General features: G+C 43.3%; 1 protein-coding gene across 1 annotated transcript; it reads left to right on the top strand.

Moving 5' to 3' along the window:
- The first annotated feature begins 2,077 nt into the window (after positions 1 to 2,077).
- On the top strand, positions 2,078 to 14,099 carry nup50 (nucleoporin 50). The gene is given in 9 exon segments (XM_053344000.1): positions 2,078 to 2,216; positions 3,365 to 3,441; positions 3,528 to 3,611; positions 3,702 to 3,912; positions 7,157 to 7,822; positions 8,876 to 8,911; positions 8,914 to 8,959; positions 10,228 to 10,346; positions 13,836 to 14,099. Coding segments are annotated over 8 exon segments (1,431 nt in total). The 5' UTR covers positions 2,078 to 2,216; positions 3,365 to 3,372; the 3' UTR covers positions 14,036 to 14,099.
- The last annotated feature ends 831 nt before the right edge of the window (positions 14,100 to 14,930 follow it).

Raw genomic sequence — 14,930 nt, 5'->3', positions numbered from 1 at the left:
CCTGAAAGCTTGGAGCCGAGCCATCTGCCGTCCAACTCTGCACCATTTTACCCCCCCCCCCCTTTAACCCCCCCTTTACCCCCTCTGCCCCCCCCCCACCCTTACCCCCCTCTGCCCCCCCCCCCCTCCTCCAGTTGCTGCATGCATCCTGATTCCTTCTCTCTTTTTTTGGCAAATCCCAACTGTTTAGCTGGAGCGCGCGTACAGGTTGAATTCCTTCCTTCCTCCCTTCCTTCTGTCCTTTCCTCCCTCCCTCCTTCTCTCTTTCTTTCTTTCCTTCCTCCCTCCTACCTTCCTATCTTCCTTCCCTCTTTCCTTCCTCCCTCCAGCTCTCCTTCCTTCCTTCCTTCCTTCCTTCTTTCTTTCCTTCCTCCAGCTTTCCTTCCTTCCTTCCTTCCTCCCTTCCTTCTTTCTTCTGTCCTTCCTTCCTTCTTTCCTCCATCCTTCCTTCCTCCCTCCCATCCTCCCTTCCTCCCTCCTTTCCTTCCTTCCTTCCTTCCTTCCTTCCTCCCTTCCATCCTTCCTTCCTCCCTCCCATCCTCCCTCCCTCCCTCCTTTCCTTCCTTTCCTCCTTTCCTTCCTCCCTTCCTTCTTTCCTTTCCTCCCTCCCTCCTTCTCTCTTTCTTTCCTCCCCCCTACCTTCCTCCCTTCCTTCTTTCCACTGTCCTCCCTTCCTTTCTCCCTCCTTTCCTTCCTTCCATCCTTCCTTCCATCCTTCCTCCCTCCCTTCCTTCCTTCTTTCCTCCCTTCCATCCTTCCTCCCTCCCTTCCTTCCTTCCTTCCTTCCATCCTTCCTCCCTCCCTTCCTTTCCTTCTTTCCTTCTTTCCTCTGTCCTTCCCTCCTTCCTCCCTGCTTTCCTCCCTCCCTTCTTTGACTTGAGGGTTAAGCTGCAGAAAAGAGTCCAGAAAATTCATTTTTATTGTGATTGTAATGATTTAACTCTTCCTTCACTAGTTGGGAGCGGTTTTCTAACCTGGAAGTAACTTTTTTAATGTCCTGTACCGACATGTTGGGTCCTCGGAGCGTTAGAGCTCTAATTGGCCAGCTGTTAAGTGTTGAAAGCTCGTGCTGCTGCTCTGCAGGTTGGACTTTACTCTAAACCTTTAAATTAAAGGAGCCCTGTGGAGGTTTGGGACACTCGTAGAGCGATGGAGCGGTACATGAGAGTGAGAAACAGTCTGTAAATGTATGTTTAAGCTGAATGTAAGGGTGGCAGGAAGTCACGTGGATGTTTAGAATAAAGACTTTAATAAATGTGAGGTAGTGCATAATGTAAATGCAGCTCAGCAGATAGATAGATAGATGTTTTAATTGAATAATTAACATTTGCCTATTTATTGCTGCTTATTATTGTTATTTCTCACTTTATATTTTGTTATTCTGTCGTTGTCGTAAGCTCCTTCCTCGTTAAATAAAGGTTCATAATGATAATGATTATCATTGTACATTTACAATAGAGTAACTAGTAATCTATTACACTTTAAATAGAGTAATTAGTTATCTGTGTTCTATTACATGTTAAGTAAAGTAAGTAATAAGTAAGTAATCTATTACATGTTAAAGTAACTGGTAATCTATTACATTTTGTATACAGTAACTAGTAATATATTACTTATTAAAGTAACTAGTAATCTATTACATTTTAAATAGAGTAACTAGTAATTTATTACATGTTAAAGTAACTAGTAATTGAGTAGTTGTCATTGTGGCTAAGGCGTTTATGCGCAGTTGCTGAGTCCAAGACAAATTTCCCTAAGCGGGACAATAAAGTATATCGTATGTATGTAATCTATTACACTTTACATAGAGTAATTAGTAATCTATTACATCTTAAATAGAGTAATTAGTAATCTATTACATCTTTAAAAGAGTAATTAGTAATTTATTACATCTTAAATAGAGTAACTAGTAATCTATTACATTACCATAGTAACCATGGATACAACCAGAACAAATTAATACTTGCACTCCATCTGACCCATTTTTTAACGGACTACAACTCCCATGGGAACTCTGCCTAATGCGCATGAGCAACAAAGCGGGGCGCGCAAACTCACGCGGATATATGACCTGCTGTGTAAAATGGCGGCGTGAGAGAAACACAGAGCAGCCTTAAACCTAACAAAGGAGCTAAAACCGAGTAAAACAGAGACCTGCGGCTGCCTGGGAACCATTCAGAGGCTGAGCTGGGAATCTACAGTCCTGGAAAAAATAGGTGAGATTATTGTTTTTAAATGTAAAACACGTTTAAATGTGTCAGATGCTAACGTTAGCTTCCTCGCGGCGTTTAATATGGCGTTAGCTGCTAATGTTAGCTTAGCATCCTCTCGGTGTTTAATATTGCGCTAGCTGCTAATGTTAGCGTCCTGTCGGTGTTTAATATGGCGTTAGCTGCTAGCGGCTAATGTGAGCTTCCTCCCGGCGTTACGGTTTATCCGGTGACCGTGTGAACTGGTGACTTCCCGTAATAAAAACCCTTTGTAGTTTAATCATTTGTAAATACATACTAATATGTGTTTTAATATCTAAGTATCTAATAATTAATGTAAGTTCAGGAGACCAATTCACCTCTCCTAACGTATCTTATTACTGTGAGAGAGACAGATGACACGGTCACCAGTTAGACCGTAACACCGGTTACTAGCCCCCGGTACCGATCAACGTTTTACCGGTTAACTTTTAATCTGACACGTTTATTATCATATTCATACATTTTAATAATCTGACCTTTAATAGCTGATATCTGATGTTAGCTCCTCATGACAGTTTAATGTTTCTGTGATGAATAAATCAAACATTAAACCTGCTTTAAAGTAAATAATTACTCTGATTTAACTTTACTGCAGTACAGTTAGAGGTACTAGTACTTTACTGTAGTATTTCCATGTGATGCTACTTTCTATTCCACTACATTTATTTAACAGCTTTAGTTACTTTTCAGATGGACCAAACCACTACTTTTACTGTAATACTACATACTACATCACTATAATACTGCAGTACTTTTACTGTAATACTGCATACTACATCACTATAAAACTGCAGTACTTTTACTGTAATACTGCATACTACATCACTATAATACTGCAGTACTTTTACTATAATACTGCAGTACTTTTACTGTAATACTGCATACTACATCACTATAATACTGCAGTACTTTTACTGTAATACTGCATACTACATCACTATAATACTGCAGTACTTTTACTGTAATACTGCATACTACATCACTATAATACTGCAGTACTTTTACTGTAATACTGCAAAAATAAATGTTCCAGCTCTGATCAGTCATGAGAATAAACCCTAAATGAGGTGGCTGTCTGCTAACTGTACTTCTACTGTTTTTCGGTGATGAAGAAAGGAGGATGGCGAAGAGGATCGCAGATAAAGAGCTAACGGACAGGAACTGGGATCAGGAGGAGGAGGGAGAGGAGGTGAGTCACTGAGCTGCAGGTTTAATAACGTGGTGATGTGTCGACCTTTGAGTCTGAACTAACGGCTTCCCGTCGTCTCTCACCAGGCCGGCACGTTTTCAGTGGCGAGCGACAATGTGTTGAAGAATCGGGCGATTAAGAAAGCCAAGCGCCGAAACATCGGAGGAGAGGTAAAAGCAGATTTACATGAACGCTCGAACAGAGAAATTCGTCATCATTATTTAAATTTTAATGTCTGACCTGTTTGTCTTGTGTTTCAGGGCGAAGTGAGCACAGCCTTCAAAGGGTTTAAAGGGTTCTCGATGGCGGCGGCGTCCTCGGCGGCGAGCGGAGCCGCCACGCCGACGCTGTTCTCTGGGTTCGGGAACGGCGGCGGCTTCAAAGGCCTCGGCGGTCTGACCAACGGGAACAGCATCAGTCCGTCATTCGGAGGTTTCTCGTCTCCTGGGGCGACGTCGTCCGCTACACCCGGTGAGGAGATCCGTTACGTTCTAGCAGCTGTTAGCCAGAGTCGATCGCAAAGTCGATTCTTGATTCTAATAAATACAAATATCGTATGAACGGCAACGTGCCTCCGATATGTTTACTGACAATAAGTACGTTAAAGACTTATCGTACAATAAATTAATTATTAATATTGTGTCTACATATATTGATTTATCGTACAATAACGTGAATATTAACATCATGTCTATATATATTGATTTATCGTACAATAACGTAATTATTAACATGATTTCTATATATCGACTTATCGTACATAACGTAAATATTAACATCGTGTCTATATACCGAGTTATCGTACATAACGTAAATATTAACATCGTGTCTATATACCGAGTTATCGTACATAACGTAAATATTAACATCGTGTCTATATACGACTTATCGCACAATAACGTAAATATTAACATCGTGACTATATACCGACTTATCGTACATAACGTAAATATTAACATCGTGTCTATATACCGACTTATCGTACATAACGTAAATATTAACATCGTGTCTATATACCGACTTATCGTACATAACGTAAATATCGATTTATCTTATAATAACTCGTGTGTGTATATATCGTACAATAAGGTGATAATTATTAACGGTAATAATAAAAAGAACAACATAAAGAAAAAGAATAAAAATAAAACAAAAAACGGTCTGACCACTGGCCACCAGCCTGGAACAGACCGGCCGTTTGGGAAACCTCCCAGACCTCCCTATGGCCAGCCCACCCCTGTCAACAATAGTAACAGACAGTCAGTGAACTGACCTCAGAGTCTCCAGTTTACAGTCTGGATTCTTCAGAAAATCACACAGCCGCTTCAGTCCTGAATCCTGAAGCTTGTTTCCATTCAGCTCCAGCACTCTCAGATGGGAGGGGTTGTCCTTCAGAGCTGAGGCCAGATAACCACAGCTGGTCTTTGACAACTTGCAGTCACTCAGTCTGAATAAATGATGTACCGTAAATTCCGGACTACAGAGCGCACCTGATTAAAAGCCGCATGCTCTCATTTTAGAAAGAAAATCAATTTTGTACTTATACAAGCCGCACCGGATTTTAAGCCGCAGGTGTCCCACATTGTAATATGAGATATTAGCTAGGGTTGGTCCATCGGCGATGCCTGACAGCCATCACGCAGATATATAATGAATAGGATATAGGCTTAATATTAGTTTGCATCCAGCGTGCTGCGTGGACTTCATTACATCTGCTGCACCGCTGCTACCACAATTATGAAGTGCTAAGTTTATTATCTGTGACTGTGACCCTCATAAAAGTAATACTTTACAAATCTGCATTATATAAACTAACGAAATTCGTTAAAGTCATTTAGCAACTTCTAAGTCATTAAACTAAGTCTTACTTTTACTGGAGTAATCTACCTCGTTCACACCTGTCATTGTACGTCTTGTATTGGAAAACTTTCAATTAAAATTTACCTACTGAGCGAACTCTCCCGTTCTCTCCTATGAACGAGTCGGACAACAACGTGTATCAAACATGAAGCAAAGTGAAAAAATAATAAAGTACGTAACAGCTGCATCATATGCTTTTCTTCGAGTATTTTCCATGTTGATGAGAGTCAGTACAAATGACTGATTTACAATAATAAAGCGCGCTTGATTTATCACAGTTTCATTGGACCTCTGTGAACTCATCAATTTTATTGGTCTACTGTTACTAGGCAAAATGTTTTGGGCACCACGGAAAAAAAAAACATGCATTAGCCGCACCGTAGTAGAAGCCGCAGTGTTCAAAGTGTGGGAAAAAAGTAGCGGCTTATATTCCGGACTTTACGGTATATATATTTTATATTTTACAGCTGAGATCAAATTAGACTTAAACTAAAGGTCTGGTTTTATATTATATTTAATTATTATCCTGTAAATGTTACGCTGCAGCAGAAATACAGATATTATAGTAATCCTGACACACACACACACACACACACACACACACACACACACACACACACACACACACACACACACACGTCGGTCGGGTCTACGTGACTCGAACCGCCGTCCTATTTTTATCTGGTCATTTAATACAGTAGTCGGTCGAGTCTCTGCTCGCTGCTGCACAGACTAACACAAAGCACCGTAACTTAATGTCATTTATTTTTATTTAAAGTCTCAAAATATCATCCGGCTGTAGTCAGAAGCTTCTTTTTATAATATTAACAGCTTCATTTATCTGAGAATCTTTTTTATATCGAAGCAAATCTGATTTTATAACTGAAATATTAATAATACTCCAAAATAAAATAACCCAGTGAGTAGTATTAAAACTGTTGATGCTGCAGATGTTTCAAAATAAAAGCAAAATAAAGCTGTTTTATTATAATGTGCTTTATAAACTTTAATTAAAGGTTTATTTTTATATTTAATGAATATACATATGTTTAAGTTCTTTAATGCTGTTTTTATAAATAAATAATAAATATATAATTAAATGAACAGATAAATAAATATATAATTAAATAAAAATATAATTAAATATATAATTAAATAAAAATATAATTAAATAAATATATAATTAAATGAACAAACAGATAATTAAATATATAATTAAGGAGTTAATGAGATGAGTAACTATCTGTGAGCAGCAGACTGGACTAACGGAGCCGAATCAGCTGTTTGTGTCTCGATGCTTTTCCTCTTCATGTTGCCATGACGCCTCAGGGCAGGATGGAGGGGGGGGGGATCCTCCTCCTCCTCCTCCTCGCCTCCTCCCTCCTCCTCCTCTCATCCTCTCCTCCAGCTGCCATCACACTAAACGCCTCCTCTTCTCCTCCTCCTCTCTTCCATCACACTAACCTTTCTCTCTCTTCCTCCTCCTCTCTTCTCTTCTCATATTTTCTCCTCTCCTCTTTCTCCTCTATCACACCAACTCCTCTCCTCTCTTCCATCACACTAAACACCTCCTCTTCTCCTCCTCTCTTCCACCACACTAACGCCTCTCCTCCTCTCCTCTCCTCTCCTCCACCACACTAACCTTTCTCTCTCTTCCTCCTCCTCTCTTCTCTCCTCTCTTCTCCTCCTCCTCTCTTCCACCACACTAAATGCCTCTCCTCCTCCTCCTCCTCTCCTCTCCTCTCCTCTCTTCCATCACATTAACCACCTCCTCCTCTCTTCTCCTCCTCTCCATCACACCAACGCCTCTCCTCCTCTCCACCACACTAACCACCTCTCTCCCTCTCCTCCTCAGGTCTGACGTTTAACGGCCCCGCCTCCTCCAAACCCTGCGATGACGTCATCGGTAAGCAGACCAACGGCTCCTCGCTGAGCTCGTCTCAGAGCGGCAGCAGCACTGGCAGCAGCAGCAGTAACAAGGAGTACAGCCGGCAGCTCACCGCTCTCAACTGCTCGGTGCGAGACTGGATCACCAAACACGTGAACGACAACCCGCTGTGCGACCTCAACCCCATCTTCAGGGATTATGAGCGGCACCTGGCCAGCATCGAGCGGCAGTACGGAGCCGGAGCCGGAGCTGCTGGAGCTGCTGACGGAGCCTCGGAGGAGAAGAAGAAGCAGCTCCCCCCTACAGCTTCCCCTTCTCCTCCTGCTGCTGCTGCTTCCTCCTCTTCCTCCTCTTCCTCTTCTTCCTCCTCGGCAGCGGCGGCGGCTCCGACTCCGGCCGCTTTGTTCTCCTTTGGCAAAGATAAGACGGACAAAACTGCTCCGATCCCCGTCGGCGTCACGTTTAACTTCGGGCAGAAGGTGGACAGCTCGGCTCTGGGCTCCTTAGGGTCCAAATCGACGCCTCCCAGCTTCTCCTTCTCCTCCTCCTCTTCCTCTTCCTCTTCCTCCTCCTCCCTGTTCGGAGCGCCCGGCTCCTTCGGCGGGAAGAAAGCGGAGGAGACTCAGCCTGCAGGTAACATCGACTTTAAACTATTTGCTTTTTTTAATCATTTATATTTAACCCTTGTGTCGTCCTCCCGGGTCAAATTGACCCCGTCTTATTCTTCTTTCCTTCCTTCCTTCCTTCCTTCCTTCCGTCTGTATTTCCTCCATCCCCCTTTCTTTCCTTCTTTCCTTTCCTCCTTATTCCTTCCTGATTCCTTCCTTCTCTCTTTCTTTCCTACCTTCCTTTCTTCCTTATTTCCTTTCCTTCCTTCCTGCCTCCTTTCCTTCCTTCCTCCATTCCTTCTTTCTTCCCTCCTTCTTCCTTCCTTTCTTCCTTCTTTCCTTTCCTTCCTTCCCTCCTTCCTGCCTGCCTCCCTTCCTTCTTTCTTCCCTCCTTCTTTCCTTTCCTTTCCTCCCTTCCTTCGTTCCTTCCTTTCCTTTCCTACCTTCCTCCCTCCTTTCCTTCCTACTTCCTTCCTTCCTTGACTCGAGGACAACAGGAGGGTAAACATTTTGACCTGTAGTTAAAAAAAAAAAAAAAAGATAACTCAAGGATTCAGGCTTTTTAATGTCATTTATATATATTTATTTCTAACCTGTTCATATCCTAACATCACTCATTAATTAATATTTTATTTATCTTATAGAAAAAAAGACATTTGAATGATTTTAGAAAATATTTCTTTCCTAGCCTTCCCTTCTCTCTCTCCTCTTCCTCTCTCTCCTCTCCTTCTCTCTACCTCTCTCTCTCTCTTTTCTCCTTCTTCTCTCTCTCTCTCTCTCTCTCTCTCTCTCTCTCTCTCTCTCTCTCTCCTCTCTTCTCTCTCTCTCTCTCTCTCTCTCTCTCTCTCTCTCTCTCTCTCTCCTCTCTCTCTCTCTCTCTCTCTCTCTCCTCTCAACCCCAACCGGTCCAGGCAGATGTTCTCCCACTCTGAGTCTGGTTCTGAGGGTTCTTCCTGTTAAAAGGGATTTTTTTCTCTCCACTGTTGCTCAATAAAGACTGATTGATTGATTGATTTATCCCTGTCGGTCGATGAATCGTTTTTAAACTTTATGTTTTTGTTTTTTTTTTCTCCAGCAGACGAGAACGGAGACGAAGAGTCGGACGAGCCGCCGAAGCGGAGATCAAAGAAGTTCAAGAGGACGACGCCTTTTACTCCAAGAAGTACGTCTGACTGTAAAAACCTTAGAAAGGGTCTCATACACACACAGAGACACACACGCGCGGCTCGTTACGGGCAGAAAGGGTTTAAATGTTAGTTTATAACCAGCGTCGGTCCTGTTATTAATGATCAAATGTTTTAATGTTCAGGATTTTTACCCTTTAAATGGTCAGTTTGGTTACAAAACAGACAGTAAATGTGTTTCTTATTATATTCTGTGTGTGTGTGTGTGTGTGTGTGTGTGTGTGTGTGTGTGTGTGTGTGTGCACGAGTGTGTGTGTGTGAGACAGATTTAGATATAATGCTATAAATACAGACCTGCAAGACAACACACATCTATTTGCAGCTGCACACACACACATATATACACTAACACACATGCATTTACACATACACACACTAACACTCACACACATATATATATATATACACACTAACACACACACACACACACATACACACACACACACACACTCACACACTCACACATAGATTTGAACATGAACCCTCGTAGAGCTTAAAGTTTGTTTTCATGTAGTTTCCGTCTCATCCAGCAGGCGGTGCTCTAAAGCTTTTAGAGGGAGGGAAGGGAGGAAAGGAGGGAGAAAGGAAAAGAGGAAGGGAGGACGGTAGGGGGAGGAAAGAAAGAGAGAAGGAGGGAGGAAGGAAGGAGGGAGGGAGGGAGGAAGGAAGGAAGGAAGGAAGGAAGGAAAGCAAGAAAGAAGGAACGGTTAAAACAGACGGGGTTAATTTGACCCGAGAGGACAACAGGAAGTTTAATGTTTCCTCCTCTCTGTGTGTCTCAGTTTAATGTTTCCTCCTCTCTGTGTGTCACAGTTTAATGTGTCCCTCCTCTCTGTGTGTCACAGTTTAATGTGTCCTCCTCTCTGTGTGTCACAGTTTAATGTGTCCTCCTCTCTGTGTGTCACAGTTTAATGTGTCCTCCTCTCTGTGTGTCTGTTTAATGTGTCCTCCTCTCTGTGTGTCTCAGGTGTAAACTGTTCTATAAGAAGGAGTCACAGTTTAATGTTTCCTCCTCTCTGTGTGTCTCAGTTTAATGTTTCCTCCTCTCTGTGTGTCACAGTTTAATGTTTCCTCCTCTCTGTGTGTCACAGTTTAATGTTTCCTCCTCTCTGTGTGTCACAGTTTAATGTTTCCTCCTCTCTGTGTGTCTCAGTTTAATGTTTCCTCCTCTCTGTGTGTCACAGTTTAATGTTTCCTCCTCTCTGTGTGTCTCAGTTTAATGTTTCCTCCTCTCTGTGTGTCTCAGGTGTAAACTGTTCTATAAGAAGGAGTCGGAGTTTAAGGAGAAAGGAGTCGGAACGCTTCACCTCAAACAGACCGCTGATGGGAAGACTCAGATGATCATCCGAGCCGACACCAACCTGGGTAAAAACTCTCTCTCTCTCTCTCTCTCTCTCTCTCTCTCTCTCTCTCTCTCTCTCTCTCTCTCTCTCTCTCTCTCTCTCTCTCTCTCTCTCTCCTCTCTCTCTCTCTCCTCTCTCTCTCTCTCTCTCTCTCTCTCTCTCTCTCTCTCTCTCTCTCTCTCTCTCTCTCTCTCTCTCTCTTATATCAGTTATATATGGGATGTAACTCAGTGTCTTAATGGTGTAACCTTTAGTTTATTATTTCCTTCCTTCCTTCTTTCCTTCCCTCCTTTCTCATTCCTTCCTTCATTCTGTCCTTCCTCCCTCCCTTCCTCCCATCCTTCTGCCCTCCTTTCCTTCCTTATGTCCTTCTTTCCTTCTCTCCTTTCTTCATTCCTTCCCTCCTTCCTTCCTTATGTCCTTCCTCTCTCCCTCTTAACTTCTTTCTGTCCTTCCTCCCATCCTTCTGTCCTCCCTTGCTTTCCTTCCTTCTGTCCTCCTTTCCTCCCTTTTCCTCCCTTCTTCCTCCCTTCCTTCTGTCCTTCTTTCCTCCCTTTTCCTCCCTCCCTCCCTCGACTCAAGGACAACAGGAGGGTTAATTGTTAATCTTCCCGGCTCTTATTCATCACTGAGCCGTGTGTGTTTAAACTCAAACTGCTTCCCAGAAATAGAGAAAGGTGATGAGATGTGAAGCTGATGTTTGGTGAAACGGCTCCACCTGCTGGACAGACGGAGGAACTGCAGCTTCCTTCTCATCACCACTAACACACTAAAGTTATTTATTCAAAGGCTTCAGAAGCTTTAACCCTCCTGTTGTCCTTGAGTCGAGGGAGGGAGGAAGGAAAGCAAGGAAGGAAAGAAGGGGGGGAAGGAAGAAGGAAAGAAAGGAGGGAGGGAGGAAGGAAGGAAAGAAGGACAGAGGAAAGAAGGAAGGTGTGGGGGGGAGGAAGGAAGGAAAGAAAGGAGGAAGGACGGGAGGAGGGAGGAAGGAAGGAAAAAGGAAGGACGGAAGGAAGGAAGGTAGGAGGGAGAAAGGAAAGAAGGAAGGTGTGGGGGGAGGGAGGAAGGAAGGAAGGAAGGAAGGAAAGAAAGAAAGGGGGAAGGAAGGATGACAGGAAGGTTAAACGGTTATTTTAGTTTCATAAAAAATGTATTTCTGTATTTAAACTAAAACTACAACAAACAGATTAAATCATAACGTTTTCTGAAGCGTCTCTCTAACGATGTGATCTCCAGAACTTCGTTATATAGAAACATAAACATATAAATATATATTTTTATATATAAAAGTCGAGTTTTTGCTCCTTCAGTCTCAGAAAACAAAAGAAAAAAAGAAAATTACAGATCTTCTTTCAGGCGGTCCAGCAGGAATACAGCAAAGTAGTTGCCATGGTAACGCTGCTCCTGCTCAGGTCGAGCCACTGTTGAGTGTTTTTTTTCTTTCTTATTTTTTGGTTAATAATAAAACTGTCCGACATTTTATGGACTAAATGAATAACGAGGTATTTATGGAAGAAACAGCCGAAGATATTAAAATAGATATTGAACTGTAATTAAAGCTCCGAAAGAAACGGACGTGAAAAGAGTTAAAGTTAGATTTTTAGGGTTTTAGTTCAAGTCTCATTTAAAGTGTAAGAAACTGATAAAGTCTTTAAAGCAGGGGTGTCAAACATGCGGCCCGTGGGCCAGAACCGGCCCACCAAGAGGTCCAATCCAGCCCAGTTTCCTACATCCTCTTCCTTTCTTCTGTCTGTCCTTCCTACCTTCCTTCCTTCCTTCCTTCCATCTGTCTTCTCTTCCCTTCCTTCCTTCCTTCCTTCCATCTGTCTTCTCTTCTCTTCCCTCCTTCCGGTCTTCTCTTCCTTCCTTCCTTCCCTCCTTCCATCTGTCTTCTCTTCTCTTCCCTTCCTTCCTTCCCTCCTTCCATCTGTCTTCTCTTCTCTTCCCTTCCTTCCTTCCCTCCTTCCATCTGTCTTCTCTTCTCTTCCCTTCCTTCCTTCCCTCCTTCCATCTGTCTTCTCTTCTCTTCCCTTCCTTCCTTCCTTCCTTCCTTCCTGTCTTCTCTTCCTTCCATCTGTCTTCTCTTCCCTTCCTTCCTTCCTTCCTTCCTTCCTGTCTTCTCTTCCTTCCTTCCTGTCTTCTCTTCCCTTCCTTCCTTCCTTCCTTCCTTCCCGTCTTCTCTTCCTTCCATCTGTCTTCTTTTCCTTCCTTCCTTCCTTCCTTACTGTCTTCTCTTCCTTCCTTCCTGTCTTCTCTTCCCTTCCTTCCTTCCTTCCTTCATGTCTTCTCTCCCCTTCCTTCCTTCCTTCCTGTCTTCTCTTCCTTCCTTCCTTCCTGTCTTCTCTTCCTTCCTTCTGTCTTCTCTTCATTCCTTCCCTCCTTCCTTCCTTCTGGTCTTCTCTTCCCTTCCTTCCTTCCTTCCGGTCTTCTCTTCCTTCCTTCCTTCCTTCCCTCCTTCCTTCTCTCCGGTCTTCTCTTCCTTCTTATCCCTCTTTTCCTTCCTTCCTTCCTTCCTTCCTTCCATCTTTTTAATGATCCGGCCCACAGGAGATCAGATTGGTCTGTATGTGGCCCTTGAATGAAAATGAGTTTGACTCCTCTGCTTTAAAGGTTTTAGTTTTTTGAGTTGAAGTAAATGTTATAAAGAAGTTTTGTGTTAATTCAAGTTGTGAAAGGAGCTGAAGAGTCTTTTTAAGGAGCTCAGAGTGAAGCTGAAGTGAAAGTGATGAAGCTGCATCTGTCCTTCCATCCTTCCTTCTGTCTCTTTTTTCCTTCTTTCCTTCCTTCGTTTCTTCCGTCCTTCCTTCCTTCCTCCCACCCTTTCTTCCTTCCTTCCTTCCATCTGTCCCTCCATCCTTCCTTCTGTCTGTCTTCCTTCCTTCCTTCCTCCTTCTTCCTCCCACCCTTTCTTCCTTCCTTCCTCCTTCTTCCTCCCACCCTTTCTTCCTTCCTTCCTCCTTCTTCCTCCCACCCTTTCTTCCTTCCTTCCTCCTTCTTCCTCCATCCTTCCTTCTGTCTTTCTTCCTTCATTCCTTCCTTCTGTCCCTCCATCCTTCCTTCTGTCCTTCCTTTCCTCCCTGTCTCTTTTTTCCTTCCTTCCTTCCACCCTTCCTTCCTTCCTCCTCCCACCCTTTCTTCCTTCCTTCCATCTGTCCCTCCATCCTTCCTTCTGTCTTTCTTCCTTCCTTCTGTCCCTCCATCCTTCCTTCTGTCCTTCCTTCCTCCCTGTCTTTCTTTTTTCCTTCCTTCCTTCCACCCTTCCTTCCTTCCTCCTCCCACCCTTTCTTCCTTCCTTCCATTTGTCCCTCCATCCTTCCTTCTGTCTTCCTTCCTTCCTTCCTTCCCTCCATCTTTTTAATGATCCGGCCCACATGAGATCAAACTGGTCTGTATGTGTCCCTTGAATGAAAATGAGTTTAACTCCTCTGCTTTATATCGTTCAGCTCTAAACAGAAACCAGTCGAAGCCGTTTCATTTACGTCGTCTTCTTCTTCTCTCCGTCTCTCCGTAGGAAACATCCTGCTGAACATCATGGTGCAGGCGTCCATGCCGTGCACCAGAGTGGGCAAGAACAACGTGATGGTGGTTTGCGTCCCGAACCCGGCCGTGGACGACAAGAACGCCAACAGCCCCGTCCCTCTTCTGATCCGAGTCAAGACGGCCGACGACGCCGACGAGCTCCACAAAACTCTGGAGGAGAAGAAAGGCTGAGCGAGCGAGCGGGCGGAGGAGCGAACCGACAAACGTCTGCCGGCCGCTTCCTTCTCTCCTTCCTTCCTTCTCTTGTTTTTTTGTTTTTAAGAAAATAAAAATGGCAGACTTCACCACCCGGTCGTCCCCTCTGCTGTCCGCCGGTCCGAAACCTGACGACGCGATGACCTCATCACTGCCCGGTTTCACACACACACACACACATACAGAGAGACACACACACAGGAATACACACACACTCACACATTTGTACTCCGCTCACGTCATCCAGCTGTTTCGTCGCCTCCCTCTCGGTTTTTCCTCACCATAAATAAAATTTGGTCGTCATTACTGTGAAGTTTTTTTTTTGTTTTGTTTTTTTTTTTTTTCTTTATTAAAAAAAAGGAAAAAAAATCGTAAATCTGAGAAGCAGGCGTTCGCTGGTTGCCACGGCTACATTCCCTTTTGGTCCGACGCTGCTGTAGAGAAACGACGACGCATCTTACAAACCGATAAGTTCGTTTTTTGGGGGGTTTTTTTTATTATTATTATCATTATTTTGGTTCGTCGAGTGAATCCAGACGAGTTATTGCACGAGGAGCTTCACATCTGCGATCTTTACCACTCAAGTTTCTGTCTTTTTTTTTTTTTCTTTTTTTTTCATGGAGAATAAAGGTGGGGGGGGTTGTGGGTGGGGGGACCTCCAAAAATAAAAGTCCAGTCGATTTGGTTTTACAAATTAAAATACTTGCAGTAACAGTTGATGTTTTAATGAAAGTGTCGAGGATGATGATGATGATGAAGATGAAGAGTGAGTGTCTTTTTTTGTTGTTTTTTTTGTTGCTCTGGATATTTATTGTGTCGGCAGGATTTGTATTTTTCACTGATTGAACCTGGTGTGAATGTTTCCCCCCTC

Source organism: Scomber japonicus, chromosome 23 (genome assembly GCF_027409825.1).
Source record: "Scomber japonicus isolate fScoJap1 chromosome 23, fScoJap1.pri, whole genome shotgun sequence".
NCBI lineage: Eukaryota > Metazoa > Chordata > Actinopteri > Scombriformes > Scombridae > Scomber > Scomber japonicus.
The sequence above is the reverse complement of the archived record's forward strand: the minus strand, read 5'-3'. Positions and strand labels throughout refer to the sequence as shown.